Source organism: Anopheles coluzzii, chromosome 3 (genome assembly GCF_943734685.1).
Source record: "Anopheles coluzzii chromosome 3, AcolN3, whole genome shotgun sequence".
NCBI classification, from domain to species: Eukaryota; Metazoa; Arthropoda; class Insecta; order Diptera; family Culicidae; genus Anopheles; species Anopheles coluzzii.
This window is the reverse complement of record NC_064671.1, coordinates 86469318-86492771: the sequence shown is the minus strand read 5'-3', so window position 1 is coordinate 86492771 and position 23454 is coordinate 86469318. Positions and strand designations below refer to the sequence as shown.

At 46.5% G+C, this 23454-nt stretch overlaps 5 protein-coding genes across 8 annotated transcripts in view; 3 read left to right on the top strand and 2 right to left on the bottom strand.

Annotated features, from left to right (window-relative positions):
* Positions 1-671: 671 nt before the first annotated feature.
* LOC120958750 (uncharacterized) lies at positions 672-1698 on the top strand. The gene is made up of 4 exons (XM_040381751.2): positions 672-967; positions 1050-1177; positions 1246-1412; positions 1485-1698. Exons 1-4 carry the CDS (start codon positions 823-825, stop codon positions 1537-1539), a joined length of 495 nt encoding a protein of 164 aa, XP_040237685.1. The 5' UTR covers positions 672-822; the 3' UTR covers positions 1540-1698.
* LOC120958749 (probable tRNA(His) guanylyltransferase) lies at positions 1579-2770 on the bottom strand. Its single transcript, XM_040381750.2, has one exon. The coding sequence runs from the start codon at positions 2643-2645 to the stop codon at positions 1674-1676; it is 972 nt and encodes a 323-aa protein (XP_040237684.2). The 5' UTR covers positions 2646-2770; the 3' UTR covers positions 1579-1673.
* Positions 2771-4049: 1279 nt separating this feature from the next.
* Positions 4050-9841, top strand: LOC120956389 (sorting nexin lst-4). Of its 2 annotated transcripts, none has more exons than XM_040377814.2 (2): positions 4050-4444; positions 7230-9841. In XM_040377814.2, exon 2 carries the CDS (start codon positions 7238-7240, stop codon positions 9005-9007), a length of 1770 nt encoding a protein of 589 aa, XP_040233748.2. In that variant the 5' UTR covers positions 4050-4444; positions 7230-7237; the 3' UTR covers positions 9008-9841. The 2 variants fall into 2 exon arrangements, with proteins under 2 accessions (XP_040233748.2, XP_040233747.2); XM_040377813.2 differs by lacking the exon at positions 4050-4444 and adding an exon at positions 4480-5161.
* Positions 9325-12686, bottom strand: LOC120956388 (alpha-N-acetylglucosaminidase). Its single transcript, XM_040377811.2, has 4 exons — positions 12217-12686; positions 11954-12144; positions 10697-11888; positions 9325-10626 (listed from the first exon to the last, which is right to left on the bottom strand). Exons 1-4 carry the CDS (start codon positions 12442-12444, stop codon positions 9919-9921), a joined length of 2319 nt encoding a protein of 772 aa, XP_040233745.2. The 5' UTR covers positions 12445-12686; the 3' UTR covers positions 9325-9918.
* Positions 12687-14298: 1612 nt separating this feature from the next.
* Positions 14299-23454, top strand: part of LOC120956745 (uncharacterized) — a 31310-nt gene continuing 22154 nt past the window's right edge. Inside the window, exons 1-2 of one of the 3 annotated variants that reach the window (XM_040378457.2) lie at positions 14299-14403; positions 15247-15659. The gene's annotated coding sequence lies outside the window, so the exon portion shown is untranslated. Of the gene's footprint in view, positions 14404-15243; positions 15660-23454 lie in introns of all 3 variants that reach the window. The other 2 variants (XM_040378459.2, XM_040378458.2) reach the window with 2 other exon arrangements.

Below are 23454 nucleotides of genomic sequence, written 5' to 3'. Positions count from 1 at the left end.
GCCCACCGGGCGAATCAATGTGCGATATATCTCACATTTCGTGCGGGCTCGACGTCTTCTGGATCTCAGCAGCCGGTGATGCTCATAGTATGCACAATGCGTCTCCGGATTTCGCTGCTGATGTCGTTGTCCGAAGCAACGACCGTCCTGAGATAGCAGAACTCCTTTACTACCTTGAGATTGTCGCCATCAACTAATACACTGCTTCCCACATGGTGGTCTGAGTTTCCGGCAAGTAGCTACTTCGTCTTCGTCGCATTGATTCTCAATCCAATTCTTGCTGCTTCGCGTTTGAGTCGGGTGTACGCCTCGCACACTTTCGCTGTTTTGTTGTCCTGGCGATGATGTCGATGTCATCCGCGAAGCCAAGAAATTGGAGAGACTGCTAAAGTATCGTGCCACAGATGTCGATGCCTAGACCAGCGCTTCGAATGACTCCTTAAATAAATTGCCTATGCTTAGTTCTAAAATCCTTCACAGCTAAGCTAGTAACTTATGGTCGAACTAATTGATTACGCATATAAAAAAAACATTTATTGTAAAAAGGCAGAACAAACATTCACATCCCTTGTTGCGTTACGAAATCATAAAGATTCGTTACGAGAGTAACGCCATTTTTAAAACATCTCATCTGTGGTACGAATCAACTGTTGCACATAACTGACAGATCATTTGTTGTGCTGTCATGGCGTTACCTTTGCGCCCGCAAGCAACAACACGGCGGCAGGTGTATTTGGCGGGCTATTTTTCCTCGTTATCGAAAGTTTGTGTTTTAGTTTTGTGCAATAAATTCGGTGTAGCAGTCGGTGCAACAGTCAGGCAATGAGCATGACGATGAACGCAAATCCGAACCGGAAGCGTTTGCGGTCCAACGAAAGCGACGGATGCTTTGCGCTGCAGCGCAAAACGTTCGTCAACCAGCAGATGATGGACCAGCAGGATCCAAACAAAATGAAGCGCATCCTGGGTAAATTGATGCCGGTGGTGCTGGCGGTCAGTGGGAGAAGCAAAGCACTAATGGCAATGGTTTCTTTGACCTTCCTTTACAGCCAAAACTATCAGCTTGCTGTTCCAGGGTGCAAAGAACCAGGACAAAGAGTTGGTCATCGATCAGAAGGCGTCGCTGAAAGCCGTCCGTTTGCTTGGCAGCGGTGAAATAGACTACGATATGAATGCTGTAAGTAGTGTGGGATGGGCTCGTACTGTAAGGCGATTGAAATAAGGAAAGAATTCTTCTTGCCACAGACCTCCTCCTGGCTGGGAAAGAAGGCTGACAGGAAATGTCGCCAGTGCGACCGGATGTCGATCGTGCACGCCGACTGCACCAACTGCAATCTGGAGCTGTGCGAGTACTGTGGCATTAATTGTAACACTTGCCCGGAAAAGATCTGCCTCAACTGTGTCACAATATTGTAAGTATTTTGTGCTATTTGTGGGGTTCCAAACGGTTCACTCTTATGACGCAATCCGCAATTCCTTTACAGTCACTGCGTGTCGCATGATTTGCCCTGCTGTGAGCAGTGTAAAATGTTTCTATGAAATTCTAGGCCCTAGGAGTGGGCAGGCAAACCATCCGGCTTCGTTTAACGATTAGCTCAATCGAGACTTTATTTGCTGTTAGTTCGTTTTAGCGTGTTTTTTTAGGCTATATAATAAATCAAGAGTCATTAGTGTTAGCTATGGTCAGTTGCAAGCAAACGGTTGCCCGTCTCCGCCTTGTTCATGCCTGCCTTACGCCGTTCCTGCACCTCGAGCTGATACCGAACGACGGGTTGCGCCTCGTTTTCTCCCAAATCGTACAGCTCATCCGTTTTTGCCTTCTTATCCAGTATCTCGGGATGTTTCGCCCAAAATGCGTCGCTTATCAGATCCTCAAAGATGGGCACGATCAGTCGCTGTTTCTTGCCCTCGCTGGACACGACGCTTTTGGGCAGCAAAATGGTACCCTTCCGGTAGATGATCGGTTCGTTGTTGTAGTTGATGCCGAACTGGGAGAAAAGGATTTCATTCTTATCGCTCGCCAACGTCCCCTGCAGCCGCTTCTCCGCGTCGGAATTGCTCAACCCGGAAGCGACCAAATTCCAGAACGTTGTGTTGTACAGGTTGTTCACGTGCACGTCCGCCTGCCGCCAGCTGAGATAGTCGCGCAGGTTCTCGTCCGTCGGGTAGAGGACGGCCCGGGCGTCAAAGGAGGGCGGATAGCGCATCGCAATCGATCGGCCGTCGAAGATGCGCTTCCAGTGGAACATGTACGCCGAGGTGAACAGGCTGGCCACGTAGCTGACCAGCTTGTCCCGGCGCCGCTGGTACACGCTCGCCTCGCGCCGAAACACGAACGAGTACTCGTCGCTTTGGCCGTAGCCGATGGCAATCTCGTTAAACTCCTGCAGCACCGTCATGCCGGCAAGGTTCATCAGCTGCAGGGCGTCCAGATCGTTCGGCTTGCTGAAGCTGTGCACGTTGCAGAACCGATGGAAGCCTTTGCCATCGATGCGCACCACGATCCAGCTGTTCGGGAGTAGCCTTTCCTCCTGCTCGAACTGCTTCACGTACTCGAAGCGGCTCAGCGCCATCGTGCTGGAGTGTAGGGAGCGTGCCGTTCGTTTGAGAAAGTGTTTTAGAATGCTTGGAAACGAAAATTGCATTCCTGTTCTGTTTCTGTTTTGCAAGAAATCTACCGGTTGCGCATGCTGGCAGGAACGTGTAAACAACAATAAACAAAACGGGATTTGACACAACGAAATGTCAGGTTAGCTCAGCAGTTGGTACAGTAGGTAAAAGACAATTAGGGACACTGAAGAAGGATTTGGGTTAATTTTTCGTAGGGCAGGTGCTCCAATTGTTGTGCTATCGGCCAAAAGATCAAAATTTGGGAAATAATCTGGTTATTTGCGGTTTCATATCAACGTATTCGTAAAATTTATTGTTCTTCCTTATTTTCTTAAAAGTTTCACCATGTTTCGAAGTCCATTTATCAAACAATTACAATAATTATGATCACTGTCAAAAAATCAACCACTGCTTATCAATGAGCAAAAAACTGAACCTATGTCAAATTATGTTAAAAATTCGATTATGATTCATTAACACTGAAACAGCTGAATTGCAAATATTGGTTAATTATTATTTTATTGAGTTGAAATATTGCACTACAATTGATGCAAGAAAAACTGTAATGTACCAATTGTTGTGCTATCCCCACGCCTGCAAGTTTTGCTGTCAGATAACAAAAACCAGTTGTGTCATTTCGCGTGAAATATCGTACAAAATTGAGATTCTGAACCTTATATTTAAAACATTAAATTTTACTGATTTTCAACATCTGGTTATCAAATTTTGTGATTGTAAATCTCTTCAAAACATTCACCTTAGTGTTGAAAATCAATTCTGATACATTAAACAATTCTAGCACAATTTTTGGACTGGCACAAAAATTGGTACACAGCTAGCACAACAGTTGGCACACATAGCACAACAATTGGTTCATGGATGAGGTGTCCATAATTGGTACACCTACTCTAGTTGTAGCAGTAGCAGCGTGTGATAATAAATAATCGTTCGACAATTGAACTAAAAATAAATTTGAACAATTTTTACCTTTTAAAAGCTAGCAGACTTTAAACACATAAAATATTATAATTAAATAATTATTATGTAGTGCTTTTCCCTACACTGTTCGTTATTATTATTGGTGCTTGATGGTACACGATCAGCAAACTCTTAAGTTGTTACTAATTTGATTAAAAAAAAATAGTTCAATTGTACTAGAAACTTGAATTTACAATAAAAAATAAAAACAAAATCAAATATCCTTAATCAGACAAAAAGTAATCGTAAAAATTTGAGGTCCATGAAGTCTTAAGGCAATAAAAGCAGATAACTGTCCGGCACTTTTATTTGCTTTCTCTAAAATTTGTATCATCTATGCAATTTATCCCACTTTTCATGTTTGCTCGCACACTAGCAGAACCAACAAGTGTCCCAACGACGCACCTGCAAACGTCAAACGAGCCCAGCTGAGCTGATCTCGCCGCATGCGCTGTTGGCAATCCGCACTTTGACAGAACACAATCGTAGACGAGGCCAAAAACAGATCGACCAATAGTGCAAAAGTGGAACCGTGACTACAGTTTTTTCCCCCCAGCCAAAGTGTTGTGTTTTGATAACATTTTTACAAACAATTGGCGCTGCTTAGAATAGCGTTCAAACCAATACAGTGCGCATTATCAGTGCACGAAAGAAAGGAAGAAAAAACAAGCAAAGACAGGGACCAAACAACACCAAGTTTGTCATCGGCAGCAGCAGCATTCTTGGATGATTCGATCAGCAGCAGCAGCAGCAGCAACACCCGTGTTCGTGCACTGCTAATTAAGTTGACGTCACTATTTACAGCCCGCTGGATGTTGTTTGCAAGCTGGTTTTAATTTGCCGCACTCCTATTAGCGTGAGTGATAAAATCATTTCTTTCCACGCGGGGTCTACCTCATCGTGCCTTTTGCCTTAGCGAAGCGTTGTATGCTCACCACGTCGTGACAGAGGGTACAAGGTCAAAAGCTTTATTATTCCCCTCAACCGCACCGAGACAAAGATACGACCGGCGCGAACAACGTAAAAAGGGATACGCCTATTCTCGGCGTGAAGAAAGTAGCCGCACACACGGTACACGTCGTACTTGGGGATGGATGGATTTTCCGGTCACTCTGTCCGGACTGACCACGGAAAGGATACACGGGGGCAAAGCACTGAAACGCAATTCGTTACTCACCACCACCGTCCCCTTTTTTAATGCGTGTTGGATGCGAGATACGAAGGGATTAGATGATTGATAGTGTGGACGGATTCTGTGCGCTCGTTAATTGAATCAAGCTCATCCCGCGGTTCCGTGGCAGTGGAGAAACAATGTGAATCGTTGTGTAGCTGCACCACCGAGCCACCCTGATGCGGATGCACAACCATGATACCGCGATGATAGTGTTGGTGGGACGGGGGAAGGGACGGGATCCCATCCACGTATCTCTTTGCCAGCCCGCCCCTCTCCAAACGGTGGTTGCCTTCTCGAGGTCGAGAGCGACCGTTTGTTTAGTGATTGCGCGACAGAGCGATCGCATGAACGTTGCTTTGTTGAGCGCTGGATGTGGTGAGATAAAGTTAAGGAAAAAAGGTGGGGGTAGTGACAGAGATATCTTCCCTGGGGGTGAAAATGGAGTGTAGGGAGTGTAATTTAGGGTGTCTGTTATCCGTATGTGTCCATGGAGTCTGTAGCTCTACCGTAAACCGATGTCAGAAGAATGAAGTTGCATGAGTGGAAACTATTCCCAGAATCGGACCAGAATCGATCGGCCACATTAGTCATCGTATGTCTTTGTGTGCAGTTGCTGGGGAGCATTATTACAACATTATTACATGGCCGCGATACGAACGAGACACGCACTATAGTGTATCGTAGCGATATTATTTATCTTATCGATAAACCATTCCCACGAGAGAACAACTCACTGGCTTTTTGCCCACATTTGCAGTTAAGACCACTCTTTGGGGCGTAGAAAGTGATTCGGATGCAAATCAAAGCGCGTCGTACAATCAAACAATGCGGGTTTTTTGACGGCCTTTTGATTTCATCTTCGGATCACACTTTCTCCCAAGGCGCTCCGGGATCGGCTCGCGACCGGCCATATATATGCATGTATTATCGACCGGAAGTTATGTTTCCGTTGCGTGTGCGGCTCTTTTTAACAACGGCGTCGCGGTGTTGTTTTTCTCCCCATTTTGAAGAAAACAAAAATTATCCTAATCTTTACCACAAACCCTTGGTTGCTTGGATTTTCATTCCTCCGCTGTTGCATGTTTTTTTTCGAAGCGCATGCTGATGCGCAACCATGGGTGGTGGGTACCCCCCTCGCTGCCCTAATGAAGACGTTGCGTTTTTTGTTTGCATCGCTCTCTCTCTCTCTTTTTCACTCAATCGGTGGGGTGGTTGGGTGATTGATGAATCATCACACCGGGTAGAAGCTTTCGACACATTCGTTTCGCGTTAATTTTCGGTTCCAACCCGGTGGTGTGTTGCGTGCTTTTCAACATCGCCAGTGGGAATGAAACGGTGGTAGTGGTGGTATAATTATTCCCATTTCTAAGCACATATGCACACATACACACCTATGCAGTTATCGTGTGCATTACTGTTAGTTTGAACGCTCATCCCTTATCTCACGTTTGCTGTATGCAGGGTTATATATGCATGCGGATAAGGGGGGGTTGGGCTGTTGTCACATGCAGCCAGTACATAATTAACTGTACGTAGCATAATGACTTGTGGTGCGTTGTCTCGGGCGAAGAGGTGTCTAGCTTTGTGCAGTTTAGGTTGATTTTTATGCTGGAATGACTGAATAAGGTTTTTTTGTATAGTTTATGCGTATACATTAAAAATAAGATTTATTCAAGTTAAAGTACGATCAGGCAGCAATGAGATATTGAAAAGGAACTTTTGGCACAATTGATTTATTGGAACGTTGGTCAACATTTAATTAAATTTTATTTTAATTTTTTCTATTTCAATTTTTAAATTAATTTAATTTAATTTAAATTAAATAATTTTAATTTTGCTACTATCTGTGAGTTTTCCCTAATGTTATTCGTGTTGAAAGTGAGGCTATACAATTTTAATTTGAGCAATCAATCATAATTCCTAATTGAAGTAATGAGCGGATGTAAATTATCATTAGAAATATGGAAAGTCGTGAAAACTAGTTTTTGTTTTATAAAGTGAAGATTTGATCGATTTTTAAAATGTAGTTTCAAGGAAATTTTTGGCAAAAAAAAAACAAATAAAAAAAAGATAGTTAGAAAAAGTGAATTAAGAAACGAAATATTACGCTACAATAATACAAATACAATATTGAATTATGTTTGCTATTTATTTCTATGATTTAAAATTCTTAAATCTGGAAACATTGTTGTACAGACAGTATAGATGAAAACTGCTAATCGTATCGCCCGACAGGGAAGGAATGCATTATTAAACAGTCAATTTCGCTTATATCCTCCAAATCGATAAATATTGAGTAACAAGACGTCTGGGGAAACATAATCCATTTGGCTGTTTTAATTATTCATTGACGCGATTTTAATGTCAATGTCACGTTCTTACAGTGGGTTTTCATTCGATAAAGTCCTATGATACCAGTGAAACAGAAATGATATAAATTAACTCTCCTTTCTTCTTCTCATTTTAGCAATCGCGATGACGCGCGTTAAGGTCCTGTACGATTTCAATGGCGAGCCGAACTCGTCCGAAATTTCCATCTCGGTAGACGAAGTGCTGACCGTCACAAACACGGACGTCGGCGAAGGATGGTGGGAGGGTATGAACTCACGCGGCCAGCGTGGCCTCTTCCCGGCGGCCTACGTAGAAACCATCCCGGAGGCACCGTCTTTGCCCAGCGGACCACCCAAAATGCCACCACCGCCAGCCGTCATGGCGCAGGCGGCGTCGGGCGTATCGAAATCCGGCTCACAGCAAGCCCTCGGCAATCGGTACGATCAGACGTCGGACGATTGGGGCGAGCAGCAGGACGATTGGGACGACGATTGGGATGACGATAACGATACGTACTCGGAGATTGGACCGGCCGCGGCGGCAACCGGGCGTACCAATGGTCAGACACAATCCTATCAGCAGCAGCAGCAGCAGCAGCACCAGCAACAGTATCAACAGCAAAGCGCCACAGCCAGCTACTATGCCAACGCGAACTTGCCCGCTCCACCGCCCGGTGACGGGGACACGATGTCACTCGCCTCCGTAGCGACTACGGTCGGCGGGGGACGATCGCGTGCCGCCGGGACGGGTAAAATTTTCACCAAATCCGGCGACAACTATCTGATGGGAATGCCAGTGCCGGACGTGTCGGAGTCGGACCGGGTGCACGTGCTGCTGATGGAGCAGGGTGCGATCGTGTGGAAACCGATGCGCGACTCCTACTCGGTCACGGTCGATTCGCCCAAGAAGGAGAAAAAGTTTAACGGGCTGAAGAGCTTCATCGCGTACCAGCTGACGCCGTCGTTTAACAACATCCCGGTAGCGCGCCGCTACAAGCACTTTGACTGGCTGCACGAACGGCTGGTGGAGAAGTTTTGTCTCATTCCGATCCCACCGCTGCCGGACAAGCAGATTTCGGGCCGGTACGATGAGGAGTTCGTGGAGCACCGGCGGGTACAGCTGCAGGAGTTTGTCGACTGGATGTGTCGCCATCCGGTCCTGTCGACGTGCGGCGTCTGGATGCACTTCCTCACCTGCACGGACGAGAAGAAGTGGAAGACGGGCAAGCGGACGGCCGAGAAGGATCCGCTGGTCGGGACGATGTTCTGTGCGTCCGTGTTTCCGCCGGAAAAGACGCTGCTACAGTCGCTGGTAGAGCCGCAGGTGGACGCGGCGACCCAGTTTGTGCCGCAGATGGATACGGCGGTCAAGACGCTGTTCGCCATCTGTGGCGATCAGTCGAAAAAGTTCCAGCAACAGTGGAAGAAGGAGTACCAGCGGATCGGCGAGGGATTTTCCGAGATGGCACGAGCGCTAGCGGTGGATGAGAGGCGTGCCGCGACGCAGATAAGTCTCGCGAGCTCGGTCGGACAGGCGGCGGGTGTGTTTATTAACATCGGGCAGCTGTTCGGTGAGCAGCCGAAGCATGATTTTATACCGTTCTCGGACCGGCTGCACATCTACCGCGGGCTGTTGGCCGCGTGGCCCGACACGCTCGGCGAGTACCGGAACGCGGTACAGAAGCGCAAGGAGTGCGAGCGGCTGACGGCCGAGCAGAAGATGGAGAACGGACAGCTGCAGGAGGTGAACCGGCGCGTGGACGTGATGTCGTACGCACTGCTGGCGGAGATGTCCCACTTTCGGGAGGAGCGCGATACGCATCTGAAGGACACGATACGCAACTTTATCGGGGCGCAGATTGACTTTTACAAATCCATCGTGCAGAAGCTGGAGCAGGCGCAAACTCATTTTTAAAAGACGCAAAATGGTATTAATTGTGCTGCAGGAGAAGGGACTGGCTTGGTATAAAAAAAACCGTTGGATTGCGAGTGCCTTCGGGGTAGAAAAGGAGAACACTAACCAAAACACACACTAACGTACACACGATCACGCAAACATTGCCCGATGTTATGGACGGACCGGAAAGGACACACGCGTTTAATCGCTGCATTCCAGAATTTAGCTAGTGTTTTGACGTAAGGCCCCTCCGTAGACGCGGCAAAGAGGACTGTTCAAAGGGAGGATGGTAGTAAATGGCTTAGAGAGCGAATTAACTAACACTTTCTATTGCGGTATTTTTTTCCTACTACTGGAAATGTTTGGTTAAATTCCGTTTAGATACACATACGCGTAACGAGCCACATGGGGTGGGGCGACTATTTGTACGAAGAAAGTGAAACTAAAAAGCGCCACAGCAGTGATAGTATCAATCACATTAAAGCCTTATAAGAAGCACACAGAGGAAGATTGTAAAGTGCCGGAACGGAATGGAATTGCTTCGATAGACTGCAAGTGGATAGAAGAACCGACATGGACAGTAGATTTGTTTTTGTTTTTTTGGACGTGGCGACACCAAAGCAAAGGGAGCAAAGTCATGCCAAAAAGGGAGGAACAGAATGTGGTCCCCGTGGCGCAGCAGCAGCAAGTTGTGTGATATTTAGCCATTTTGGTGATGAAGATTCGATTAGAGGAAAAGAACACGGTCCATGTCGGGAAGGTACGGAGAGGGGGAGCAGAAGAACAAGAAACGGACGAAGGGACGGAATTGTAATAAATGTAGCATTAATTCGGATCATTGTAATACGCAAACCGAGTGTATTCCACTCCCAGTGCGGGAGCGTTCGTGCGCTTTAGTTCATGATGACAAGTCACCGTTTGTAACCGGTTTAGTTGTACCATTTATTGCGCCGCTTCTCTGGTTTCCGTCTCGCACCAGGGCTGCCAGGCAGTGGCTTCAACGGTGGCACATCGTTGGTCCACCTTTCGTAAAGGGTTCGCGCCGTGCGTACGGTGTCCCCGGACGGTTGCGTTGCGTAGTGCTTGCTGTCCGACACAAAAGGCAGCTCAACGGTGCGGAATATTTTATCCCGTATTTTAAGATCGTTTATCGTCCCGTTCGTTGCGAGAGCCTGGTCCAGCTCGCCTAGAAACACACGCCATCGGGGTAGGAAAAAGTCCTGCACCATGCCCGCCCACTGCTTGTTGGCGTAATCGACAATCTGGCCTTGCGGGCCCCAGAGTGTGATCTGAATGCGTGCGTTGTATTCGTACTTGCGGCGCTCGAGGGTCGTCGCAGCGTGCGCTTTGGCCGATTCGAGCCACGGCCCGAGCAGGAAGTGTTCGTTGGTACGTAGCAGCACGTCCAGATCGGATAGCAGCTGAAGGAACAGTGATGAATGGAGTCGGAAACTGGTAAGATCGCGCTTTTTGAAGCTATCCATCAGTGTAAGATAGAGAGCGTCCGCTGTATGCTGCAGGCATTGGCGAGTGGCATCAACCAGATCGTACTGGCAGAGCTGATTGCAGGGTGCTTCTTCTGCAAAGGAGAGCAATAGCTCCAATCCTTGATTGAAGGTATGCACGTCGTACCAGGTCTAAGGGGGGTTTGTAAAGAAGAAAATCATTTAAGAAAATATAGATCCATCCAATCATCAATTAACATACCCAAGGTCTAATTTTGGAGCTTGGACGACGATTGAACGTGTACTTGCCACGCATTAGCTCGAGCCCCTCGAACGCGTACACCGTGCGAAGAAAGATGTTCCACGCCTGCTGCGCTCGCTCGTCGCTGTCGTTGCCATAGCGAGCCACCGCATACTCGCTGAACCACTGCTCCGCGCTGTCCAGCTCTGCGTTCCATCCCATCTCGAGTGCAAACTCATACAGTGCATAGTTTTGATTGATGCCTTCTGGTGTAATCCCGGTGCCGAGCAGTGTGTACGTGGAATTGTCCCTCGTCTCACGAATGCCGCGAAATACGTTCCCGACCGATCCAAGCATCCCTAGCGTTCCACCAAAGTTGCTCAACATGCACCAGATGAACGGTTGCCCTGCGTAGGACGCTGTCCGGCCGTACTGTGGATACTGTTCCGATTGTAAATCCAGCACAAGCATACGCCCTAACGGGACGGCCGATAGAAACGATTTTATTGCACGATCACTCCAAAAAGGATTCTTCACAAACATCCACCCTTGCAGGAGCCAGATGGCATCGGGATCGACCTGCACCATGGTGCTGTAGATCGCTTCGGAAACACTCGACAAATACTTGCCACTCGGCAGGGCGGGATCGATCTCATTGAACGGATCACTAAAGTACACGTGATCGGTACCGTACGTCTGAATGGTAAGCTGCAGAAAGCGTGACCCTATCGCAGCAAACAGTGGCTCGGTTGGATCGAGAAACAGTGGACTCGCGTACTGTGGTGGGAAGTTGTTCCACACAGACACGTTCGCGAACGAAACGTTTGGATAGAGCGTACGGAACTGTACCGGTAAATGGCCTGCAAAGGCGGGCAATGCTACCGCCATACCGAGACGACGCATCTCCCCGACAACACGCACTTGGAGGGTGTGAGCGAACTGGGTGAAGCTCGGTGTCAGTGGTCCTCCCCAGCCACGGATGTTGCCCATACGCTGCCAGGCGAAAAAGCCCGGTCCGGACAGGTGATCATCGATCTGTGCGTGGGTTAGATTGTACTCGAGGAAGACCTGTGTCCAGAGATCCTCCTGGAATGGTGCCAAACTGAGCGTGATGCCCTGGAGTGCCATCCAGTCGATGTGTCGACGCCACTGGGGCCAACTCCACCAGGTGAACGAGTATGACCATGTGCAGACGTTCTGATAGTAGATGATACTGTAGAATAAAGGGGAAGCGATCGTTAGAAACGGAAGATTTGTAGATATGTTATTCTACTTCACCTGCTTGGAGCCTGTATGGTCACATTGACGGGTGGAAGAACCGCGGGTAGATTAAGCTGACTACCTTCCCAAGCGACAAGCACCCGGCACCAGTACCGGAGATAGTGATAGAACGCTTTGGTAGCAGCGACTCCACTGGATGCTGTAATCTGCACTTCGGAAGGGTCGGACACTTCCTCACCTTTAAACAACTGAGTTGGTAAGGCAACAACAGGTAAGGAAGATGGCACGATTCTCTTTCATTCACCCGCTATAATACTCACACTAAACGAATTCCTTTCCATGGAACTGTCGATCGTGACGCGGAACTGCTCTGCCTGCTGCTGAGGTAGGAGTCGTGCGATAACTTCCAGCGCCGCCTGTTGCTGTATCACCTCCGACACTTGTGGCCGCACGTGCTCCAGGATGTGTGCCGCATAGTCTTCCTTTTGCTGAGCGATTCCCTTCGCTAGCAACTGGAAGACAAGCATCACCAAAATTGCTGCCTTCATCGCACTACCACTGCTCTGTACTGCATCAATCGGTAAGTTAGTTCCACTCCTTGCAACTTCACGAGCGACCCGATCCCTCTTGCCGAATGTGATGAACTGAAGATGCGATTGCAACTGACGATCGTTTGGGGGTCTTTCGTTGAAAGGTAAACAAAGTTAGACTGATAATGCTTCAATTGAACGGAATTACTATCATCAGCGAGCAGCCAGGCGGTCTGATAGTGGCGGGTTTTGTATGAATCAAGACGAAGGAAAGCAGGGAGTGACCGAGTGAAGGGAACCGTTCAACTTGTGTGAAAGAGAGATGAGATTAAGTAACGGAGAAGGGGCTAATGGTGATAAGAAATAATTAAGCCAAACTTTTTGCCGTGTGATTCCGATGACACATCCGTTGGTCTCTGCGTCGTCAAACACACATTGACACGTGCCACATATGTGCATAGCTTCTGTGTGTGTCATGTGTGTGTGTTGCGATGCAAATGCGAAAGGAGAAAATGGGCATAGAACATGCAATTCAGAGGAGTGGTGATATGTTTGTAAAATTCATCACACGATTACAACGGAAAAAAGCGTTTTCGAAATACGTGTACAGTTTGGCTGAGTGACAAGGGTTTTTTTTCTTTTTTTTAGCGTTGTGCTTCAGTGTAAAAAGTATTTAGAAATTGTAGTACTTTTTACGACGCTAACCACCGCCTCTATATGGCAAAACAAAGTACATATTTCAGTTCAAATGGTCCTTTTTATATTTAAGGTTTGTCTCTGGATTGCTAAACGGAAGAAGAACATGCACTCCATTTGGTTTAGTTGGACGCAATGAGGAGTAGCTTTGTTCACCATTCTGAGCTTTGAAAGAAAGACATTGGATTGTAAGAATGGGTTTAATTGGTTTCTTTCTTAAATATTGTTAACTGTAACTTCAGCCAACAACACACGATGCTACAATATTCCATTTTTTCCTCTTTCAATTCCTTTCTGTAACCGTTTAAATCATATTTTCTAATCAACGGATACATATTTTCTTGAAAATAGATTTGAGCGGCAATCTTTCTTTGGATGAATCAAACAGAATCCCAGGAGAGAAAAAAGAGTGATGCCATGCTTGCGAGGAATACTTGATAACAGAAAGCAAAGCGATAGAGCATAAGACCCTAAGATCAGCGGAGCAGTAGAGCTCAAAGTCATATTCACCGGTCGAGTCTATGAGGGCTTCGTCGACCCTTTTGTGCTTGTTCCAGCGTGTTTGACAGTTCCAAGCATCCGGCGGATGGAGTAAACAAACCAATTCGCCACTTCTTTTAAATCAATTATTTCCATTTTTTGTTGAAGACGAAAATGTAGTTTAACTAGTGTTTTTAATATAGTCAGAATTCAATAGCTCAACGCTTTTTAGTTAGCATGCTTTTTAGTTGAACGTTCAAACAAGCCAACTAAATAGCACATATTCAAAATACAGTGCCCACAGTTCTATGTACGGATCAGTTTGCGTGTTTATGCCAGTTTATACTAAGGGCAGAAAACCTCTCGAATTCATTCTACTAGCTCGATAACCGATAACCGATCGGTATCGTATAACCTATGTTTGTTTCACCGACTCGCATCTGCCGACGGAACGGGAACGCAACTTGTAAAACGATACTAAAATAAAAAAAAAAGAACGATCGAGAGCGTTTTGTCAAACGCTATATAATAGACAAACACACGTAAGTTTATTGTTCAGCCTTGCGCATTCGATCTCTCACAGCCGTCTACTATTAAGCCACAACAAACGCTACACTCACTTCTGCCCGCTGGGCAACGATAGGCGCTGTAAAAATGAACCACACCCCACTCAGGCACTCAGCGCACGTGGTTCATTTCGGAAATAGCGCGCGCGGAACGGCACACCGCGTACGCGAGCACACGCGTCGTTCAAACGGCGAACAGTTGCGCTCTAACCTCGCTGGCAGTTGCATCGCAAAGGTGGGAAACCATGCCAACCGGCTCAAAGCTCACTTTAGTTTGAGACGTCTTTTATTGTTTCTTGCCTTTTAACATCGAACGAACAAAAACAAACACTCGTGCACGCATCGTTGGTGCGTCAGCCAAAGGCGTCGTGGAACGAATTCTGGTGCGCGCGTGACACTGAAATTTCCCAAGCGACAAACCACATATGTTTTGGTGTGTTTGAACGAAAAGCGCGAGAGAGCGAAAAAAAAAACTCCCAACAGGAGCTGTGAAAATCGGAAATAATCTCGCATTTCGGGGTGGAAAAGAAACAGCCAGCATCCACAGCCGAATATGTGCGTGTGCGTAGGCGGGTGTTGTTTTATAGTGACTCGGTGTTTATGTTGATGTTATTTTTGTCGTAGCCGAAAATCTCTCCCCTTTCCCCCTTCCTCCGTGTGCATTGTTTGTTTAGTGACCGTTTGTTTAGTGTGAATTTTCATGTATTTTTGTGTGTGTGTTGTTTTCCTTGCCGAAAACAACCCGCCACCACCGGTGATTCTAATTTCTCAAGCGTGACCATATTGTCGGTGGTCGATGTTAGTGAGTGGGCCATGTTTTTTTCGTATCGATGGTGCCATTTAAAGAAAAACTGTGATTCACACTTGCGCCTTTGAGTGGTGGGGGGAAAAGGATTTTGAGTAAAACCCAACATCAAAACGCATATTACTTTCTGTGTCCCTTCCATTCCCTTTCCAATCCACGGACAATCCCCGCGGTCAACGACAACCGGTTGCATTGAAAGGAAAGCTAAATTTAAACCAATTCGTCGGGGCGGGTGTGTGTGTGTGTCGCCGAATTTTCCTCTTTTTTCAGCAGCAGCAGCAGCATCAGCAACAGTAACAGTGTGCATGTGTGTGTGTTAGTGCGAAAGTGAAGTGGAAAACCCCCTCAATATCCCCGACTACTGTGTTTTAAGTGTTTCCTCTCCTTCCATCCCTTGCAAATCGTGCGTGCAAACAGCAGCGTGCTTTTCCCGCGCGACAAACAAACAAGAAATTCGGTCATAATTGCCGTTGCTCGTGAGTCGTGTTGTGGAGTCGACGTCGGGTTGGAGTGTGAAGCACGCGTTTTTCGCGACTCGTGGAAACTCTAAAAATAAAACCATCCGAAACACGGCTCCGAAGTCACCGAAAGTGTTGGCGGTGGTGCTATCAACACTGTTGCGCCACTTAGGATACTGTGTGCAGTGTGTCCTAACGCCTGGAACGGCAGTCTCTGCAACTGGGAAGGTAATGTCCTTATAAAACAATAACGTTTCCTTAATTTCATAATTTACAACACTCACCCGAACTGACGCAGACATGACAGCGAGATTGTGCTGCTGGAATGCAGCAGCCGCAGACTCTCAGTAGGCTTCGTTTATTTACTCCAAAAACAAATGGCACGGTTTTGATCGATTCTGCGAAAAGCAGGCCAAAGATGAAAGCAATTAAACGGTCACACATAAACTCCCGCACATAGTAAGGTGGTCATAAAATTATTGTTGATTTTACTGGGGCTGTTTGTGATGGTGCGAGGAAGCTTTGCCGAAGATTGGGCCAAGATTTGCAGCCGCCGTCTTCTTCTCACGTCATCAAAACGCGATCTTCCCTATCAACAACCGCCGAGTCCGATTGGTGTCCGGTTTATTCCGTAAGGCTGAATGATTATTTATTCGTTTTTAAAAATAAAATGTGCGTGCTGTTTGCGAGATGATGATGATGATGGTGGTGGGCCCAAGATGTCGTAATGCATATGTACCAGTGTCCACACGTCCTTCTGCCACCCTTTCGGGGGTGATCGTTTTGTACACGCTTTTGGCATGAAATCATCACCCCCAATCATCATCGAACCAATGTTTACACGGGTCGGTGTCCAACGGGGGGGGGGGTAATTCAACGCGTTGTTGGAGGTTGAAAACAATAGAAGAGCATAAATGGGCGGGTTGTACATGGGGCTGGGTTCTAGGAAGCGGAATATGTACTGTTTGCCTTTGAAGAAGAGTTTTATTTGCCGCCCGTTGTTCACCTTTTTTGTGCGTATGTGTGTTTCCGTCGATGTGTGTTCATGTTGCTGGTACGGTTTATTTACGATCGCCGTTGCTTCATCTCCCAAAATCGACCCCATCAGCATCATCATCAAGGTCACCATTTTACGACCAACCACCACCGAACCCGCACGGACCGCTCGAATCTTCGAAAGCGAAGGACATCGACCAACGGCGCGGCCAGAATGACATCAGCAGGGCAGGGAGGGGCGAGTCCAAGGAACGTAAGAGTTTGTCCCGCCGCACACCATTGGTGTGACACTGTTTACTATCAGCGATGACTTAATGGTACACATTCGCTGTCACACTGTGGCTGTCAAAAAAAAAAACAAACCCCCAACTATTTGCCGTGGGACATTGGGCAGGTCTTACAGGCGCGCGCGCGTACCGTTTGTCGCCACCGGCAGAGGTCAATTGGTCGAGATCGACAGTTTGCCTTTGCCGGGGTGACATATCATGCGCCCACACTTAATCGTGAGTAGTACGATAGAGAGCGCACATGGGACTGGGACTGGGGAGGGATTGTAATTGCGCTCGGTTTGAAGTCATCACTTCACAAGCCGTCTTACACGTTCTACTTCCTTTGAGGTACAGGGTTACTGGGTTGCACAACGTAGTAAATAAACGTTTCAAACTGATAACTTGCAGTACAACAACAGTGAAGTCCCTCTCCTTGAAAGAACCTATAAATTAGATAGACATCCATAAGCCCTTTTCTATTTGTTGACTCGATTCCAGAAGAATCGATAAATTAGCTGGTCTAGGCCTGCCATAAGCCTGTAATGGACTTGATTGTCTATGACTTACTCGTTTTACCCTTCCCATGATTGTCAGACTTGTGTATGAGGAGACCTATGAACAGGACTATAATTAACTTCAGGGCGGCACAAAGGATTCAATTCCCAGGTGCCTGTGAAATTCAATCAATTTAATATTGGAACTGATCTAAGGTCTATAAATTAGTACAGGTCGGTCCGTCCAGTGTACTTTTACAAATTTTCATTTGAAAGCTAGGGAGTCCAAAATTACTTAGCAACTCATACAAAGTCCTTAGAAACCCTTACTTCCTATCTGCCAAATTCCATAGAAATCTTCATCCATCATGGCGACCAAAATCAGAGCTAAGGACCCACCTGTAGTCTATCTAGGCACCTTGAACTGATCCCAAATTCATGTCGATCCTGGAACATTCACAGAACCCATACCGGTTCTGAAACTGATCTCATCAAACCCACATAGTTCTTGGAATTGGTCCTACACCGGCCCTGAAACTGATCCCAAACCGAAATCGGTCTTTTAACGCACCTTGAACCCATGCCGGGTCCTAGAACTGATACTGAACTTATTCCAATTCTGCATCTGGACTTGTCTCATTCAAAGAACCAATCGCAAACCTGTAACCTCAAATTTCAATCGACAAAGTTAGAATTGTATTGTTGGAGATGTGCATAACATCGTTGAAATAGTTCGCGAAACCCTGTAAGATCTTCCTTTAGGTCTTCGTTGATAAGAATGTTTATATCACTCACTATTGTCAGTTGTCACGTTTCGTCCCGAACCCCGATCACAATGGCCCATTTTTGATTTCCTTTTTTGGAACAAAATGCACACGCACACACACACACACACACGTGCAACCACACACCGGTACCAAATTTGCCATGTTTGGTTGAAACAATAAACTGTGAACCTGTTCCTGTTGCATCCCATTTTTGGAGATCCCTTGGACCCTTCGTTTTGTCACCCAAACGAACGTACCCTTTCGACATGCTCGGAACAACTCTGAAGTACTCCTTCCCAATAACAACCTTGCTCTCGCTCTCTTTCTCTCTCTCTCTTAATCTACGACCCGAAAATGTCGAAGTGCAATGCTGCCGGGTGGTTCCACCTCGACGATCAGTTCCCAAGCAATAGGGGATCATTTCTTTTTTTTTGGTAGGAAGTTATTTGCTTTCTCCAATGTGCCTCCGCCATCGTTTGTCCACTTGTACGTAATCTTCGCATGTTAAGGTTAAGGACAATCAGTGACCAAAAACCCAGCGAGCGACCCATGCCTTTCGATTGAGGTCAGTCGCACGCAGTTTTTTTTTGTATTTTTTCGTTGATGGGTTGGGTTTGAATTTTTGAGACAGCGAATTATCATACAATAAATTAAACGCAACCAGCGGAACGGCTTTTTTTTTCGGGGGTCCGGAGTTCCTCGTTGCGTTCGAAATGCAAATGAAGTTATTGTCGGTGGGTTTTATGCGAGCTCCCCGTTTGGTAGGTGCTGGTGTCTGGTATTTACTTTTACGCTCTTCACTGTCGTTGTGGTTCGTGTAACCGGGAGGGGTCATCTGTTGTTGTTTTTTTTTTGGGTACGAGTATTTCCTTTTCTGGCGTGTGTTTTTACTGTTTTTTCGCTGCCGTAGACAACGGACGCGAACAAATAGCCCAAAGCACTACATGGTTTGTGCTTGACCACCGCCAAGTAATCATGGTTGTATCGATTTAATGTCAATCGAACCGGTAACGCGGAGCGAACTTCGGAGCGAACGAAAGTGCCGTTAATTGTGGCGAGCGACGGTTATTTCTGAGAATCTGAGGCGACGACGCGTTCCAGAATTTGCGGGCACGCACACGTGAGGATCGTGATTGAATTTCCGCGCTTGATAGTGCAGGACAGATGTGTGTGTTTTTGGTGGAAAAAGAGTGTGGTAGCTAACCACGTAGCAGGATCATTGCTGCTGAAATCTGGTATGATTATAGCCGTAGCCACTTTCTTTCTTCACAAATCATTGGAAAAGAAGCGTGTTCCAGAGTGTTCCAGAGTGCGTTGATAAACCCGTTTCCCGGGCCCTCTTTGGAGGTAGCGTCCGCGAAATGTCAACTTCAGGCCCGCCCGGACTGACAGACTGATTATGCGGCAGGAATTGTATGATTTAATGGCGCCATTCACTCGGCACACAAAATAAGGCCCTGTCCAGTCTAGCACAGCCGATCGGCCGGGGACTACATTCTCGGGCAGATGTCAGCGATATGTTGTGATGTCCTCGCGGAGATGCTGCTCCTGCAGGAACGCAACCGGGGGAATGCTCGATCGCAACGATTCGTTGGCGGTCGATGGCTTTTGAAGATTCATCGCGAATCGATCGCCCGTCCGCAGAAGGTCGTCGTGAAGATAATGCGTATGAATTATTGATGTCTGTCTCGAAGCGGAGGCTGTCCCTCAGGTGAAAGACGCTTTAACTTTCCAACAATCGATCGACAACGGTAACAGTCATTACGGGTGCGCAATGAGGAATGTCAGAGATTTCTGTGACAGCGTGCTGGAACTTGGGGAAGAGTCGCACTCGTGACTGGGTTGTGTGATCGATGGAATATGCGGTGGGTAATCTTTGTCTCGATGTCATGATGAAGCTATTGCCCTAAACATAATACGCAACGTGACATACAGGTAGCGGCTTATCATTGATCGCCTGAACATTATTGGCGATCGTGTAGACTTTCCTGCAAGCGCTAAGCTCTTCAAATCCCAGAGTTCACACAGCGGGAAGGTGTCGATTGGGCACGATTTCTGAGGCCCGCCGTTAGTGTCCAGTGCTCATCGTTTAAGGTCGTGATCACATGAAAACATGCAGCTGCAAAAGCTCGAGCATTCTCGATGCATGTTCTAAACAGTAGGTTCATTGGATCATCACAACGTCCAAAGCGTGACTGCATGACGACGAACTTCAATGGCACATAAAATGCATCTTCTTTGCATATTGTTTTTATCTCTCTTTCCCTTCTAGCACACGAAAGATCATTTGAAACTATCATTAGAAATTGAAGGTGAAGAAGGGTTGCACATTTATAAATATCCGTGTCACCGCACAGCGGGACAGATCGAGCAGCACGCGCACTGCGGAAAAGACTGATGATCTATCATCCCAGCAAATCCCACACGATCGCACGATCGATCGGAAAGGTCCGCGCGAAGAAAGGTTCACGTGTGATCTTGGCAGGGCGCTGTTCTCGACCTTCCCCGACTCGGGCACCAGCTCGCGCGGGATCGTTTCCGACAGCTTAAGCGGCCGTTAATGAGTCAATCGATAGCAGCTCCCTCGCGCCCGTTCATTCATTTCAAGAGTTGAAGAGCTGTTGAGACACCGGCAAGATCCGTCGTGTGCGCTTTGCGCGAGTAAATTATCGTACGCCTCGTTCCCGTTCCGCGCATTTGCCTTCGCATCTTCAAGCGCGAGGGGTGTTATTTAATGTTTCAACTGTGGTTGTTTTTTTCTTTCTTTCTTTTGCTCTTCCCTTTCGCCCGTTTATTCCATCAGGATTGAGCACGAGCATGAACGCTGCCGGGGTTTTGGATTGATAATTAATTGAGCCGATAATTGAGTTTAAGTATTGGCGGAAACAAGTGTGCGCGCGTTGGAGGATGGTGCGAAACTCAAGATGATGATTGAAATTGATTGCCTTCTCTAATAACCGTTGCCCGTGGTGATAGAGAGAGAGAGAGAGAGAGAGAGAGAGAGAGAGAGAGAGAGAGAGAGAGAGAGAGAGAGAGAGAGAGAAATTGTTGTGATTGCTGACGTTGTTTGCTCCAGTGAAAGCCCTGCTTCATTTCATTTCGGGTGGTTTATTGCATTTTAATCAGTCAAATTTTTGGAGAAAATTGGTGTTGAGTGTTGGAGCTTGAATGGGCGGCAATTAAATCATTCTTATGGAAGTTAACACTATCATTAAGTTATTTTGGTGTCCAACTTTTCAACAGTAATTCTTAAAATTAGAGAAAGATGTATTTTTGGACCATTTCTTCAAAGATTAATGCCTTTAACGACCTAGCGTTTGGAGAAACGGGTTTTTCTCTATTTAAACGTCTTGAAATCACTTCTCCAACAGTGCCCTGAGGTAGTTGGTAATCTGCCCACGTCCAAGACGAGGCAATAAAAGCCATTCATCTTCACTTTTTCCCATTTCGCTCAAACTGAAGCTCCCTCAAAAAGCCCAAAAAGCACTCATAATTATGACTCATGCTCGCACTGAACTAATGCTGGTTGGAATCAAGGGGCAGAGATACGGCATCAGCCTCAGCGAAATGGATGACCTTTCTTCTGCGTACCGGTTCTTCCTCTCAAACGCTCCTTTTCCATTTGTCTCACCGTTGGTGCGAAACATCACGTCATTCCAACATTTTTCCTCACCATTCCATTCTATTCCATTCCAGCAGGATGTTGGTGGTGGAAACGGCACGATGAATCACTTCGCAACATTGACCTCGCGTAACGGACCGGGGCACGCGAACTCTCCTAGCACCCAGACAGTGTGTCGTCGTCGTCGTCTCGGGTTGAATTTTCCACCGGGTGCATCGGTATCCATCGAACAAGGTGGGGACCTGAGGGGACCTCAGCACGTGCCCACTGGAACTGGCACTGGGTGCAGGACGAGCGTAATGAAATTATTATGGTGCATGCAATTTCCTCCCAGTGGGAACATAGAGGACCAGGCACACACACAATCGCAGAGGACAAGGTCGTTTCGCTTAGTTTAATTGGAACAGCTCCTGTGGTCTGTTTTCATTCTCGAAGCGCGCTGGTCTAGTGGTGGAAGGGAGGGCGTACATTTTTCACTTCAAACAACTATGGGAACGGTGCCAATGAAATGGACACACCACTACCACACACCACACACGGCACCTCGCCTTCGTGATGATGTCACCCTTATAATGGTTGTTAGTTGAATGTATACGTGTACATGCCAGCCATCTGATAGGATCGTATCTCGATGTACGTAATACTTTCCGTTTTTGTTTTTGCATACTCTCTATTTAACGTCCGCTATTTACTTTCATCGGTTCTGGTTCGAATTCGGAGCGACCAAATGGCCTGACGACACAGAACTATGAACGGAGTTCGAGGGCGGTGCGCGTTGTTTTGACAGTAAGTAAACTCGCGATAAACAACAATGCCCCCGCATCCCTATCGGAGCGGACGTTTTCTGAAGTGTAGTGTAGCGTACAACACAGAGAGGTCAGCGCGTCATGTGTTATTACTGTGCACGGTTTTGTGGATCAATATTTTCACTAGCAAATGAGTTGCACGGGGGGTGATTTTAATCTATCGAGGACGGCCAGACCGGTATGTGTGGACGTCCGCAAGAAAGATATTGCAGGATATGGACTTCCTTTGACGTGTGGGCGATGCAAGAAACCGCGTTCCACAAGCGGGTGACGTGAGCCTGCTATTATTGTATGGAAATCTGGGATAAAAGTCAATTTGTTCGTTTGGCAGTGAATAATTAAAATAGAGTAAAAGATAGACAAGAGAGCTCTCGATGGATTGGATTAAATTATCTGGGTTTATCGTCGTTAAAATTTCGTACTAAAGATAGTGTTTGTCAGCTATCATCTATATATCTTATGATTATATATATTAAGATGCATTTGAGCATCGCTATTATTCCAATGTTATGGAATGGAGTTATCAACATTTAAAGTATCAAAATGGATCATTAAATGTTAAAATTAACTTCTCATCATTTTCTCACCACATCATGACATTGACATTGAAGAATCCCTGACTAATTCTTTGAGGTTTGATCAATCTTCTGCCTTATCTTTCCCTTTCTCTTGTCTCATTGAAGGATTCTCTTTTAGATTCTTCTCTCTTTTCCAATCTTAGCTACTCCATACCCGTAACTAATCCATTCAACTCCAAAAGAATCCTGAAGATTAGCTTGAGTAAACGGACATTAAGACGTTTCTGTTAATTTAAAGCTTTTGGGCACACTTTCTCGAGTGTTTTGATGATGTTGGAGCTTTATTTATGCCTATTAAAATGAAATTTTCTGATCTCATGTCCTAGAAACTTCCAATAATCCCAACAACAAAACCTTCAACTTCATTAGTCTGCTCACCGGCACCGGCTGTCCAATAAGTCACCCCTAGATTGTAGCTAATTTGCAATCAAAAAGTGTCTTCAAATTAGAACTAAACCTTCGACGCAACATTATTGATTCACGATACAGAT

Excerpts from the sequence above, each read along its gene's own strand:
- LOC120958750 (XM_040381751.2), top strand. The coding sequence starts at position 823 with ATGAGCATGACGATGAACGCAAATCCGAACCGGAAGCGTTTGCGGTCC. Across the intron at positions 1,178-1,245 it reads TAGACTACGATATGAATGCT|ACCTCCTCCTGGCTGGGAAA; the intron begins GTAAGTAGTGTG and ends TTCTTGCCACAG. Across the intron at positions 1,413-1,484 it reads CTCAACTGTGTCACAATATT|TCACTGCGTGTCGCATGATT; the intron begins GTAAGTATTTTG and ends ATTCCTTTACAG.
- LOC120956389 (XM_040377813.2), top strand. The coding sequence starts at position 4,939 with ATGCGGATGCACAACCATGATACCGCGATGATAGTGTTGGTGGGACGG. Across the intron at positions 5,162-7,229 it reads GATAAAGTTAAGGAAAAAAG|CAATCGCGATGACGCGCGTT; the intron begins GTGGGGGTAGTG and ends TTCTCATTTTAG.
- LOC120958749 (XM_040381750.2), bottom strand. The coding sequence starts at position 2,645 with ATGCAATTTTCGTTTCCAAGCATTCTAAAACACTTTCTCAAACGAACG.
- LOC120956388 (XM_040377811.2), bottom strand. The coding sequence starts at position 12,444 with ATGAAGGCAGCAATTTTGGTGATGCTTGTCTTCCAGTTGCTAGCGAAG. Across the intron at positions 12,145-12,216 it reads TGGAAAGGAATTCGTTTAGT|TTGTTTAAAGGTGAGGAAGT; the intron begins GTGAGTATTATA and ends TTACCAACTCAG. Across the intron at positions 10,627-10,696 it reads GCTCCAAAATTAGACCTTGG|ACCTGGTACGACGTGCATAC; the intron begins GTATGTTAATTG and ends AACCCCCCTTAG.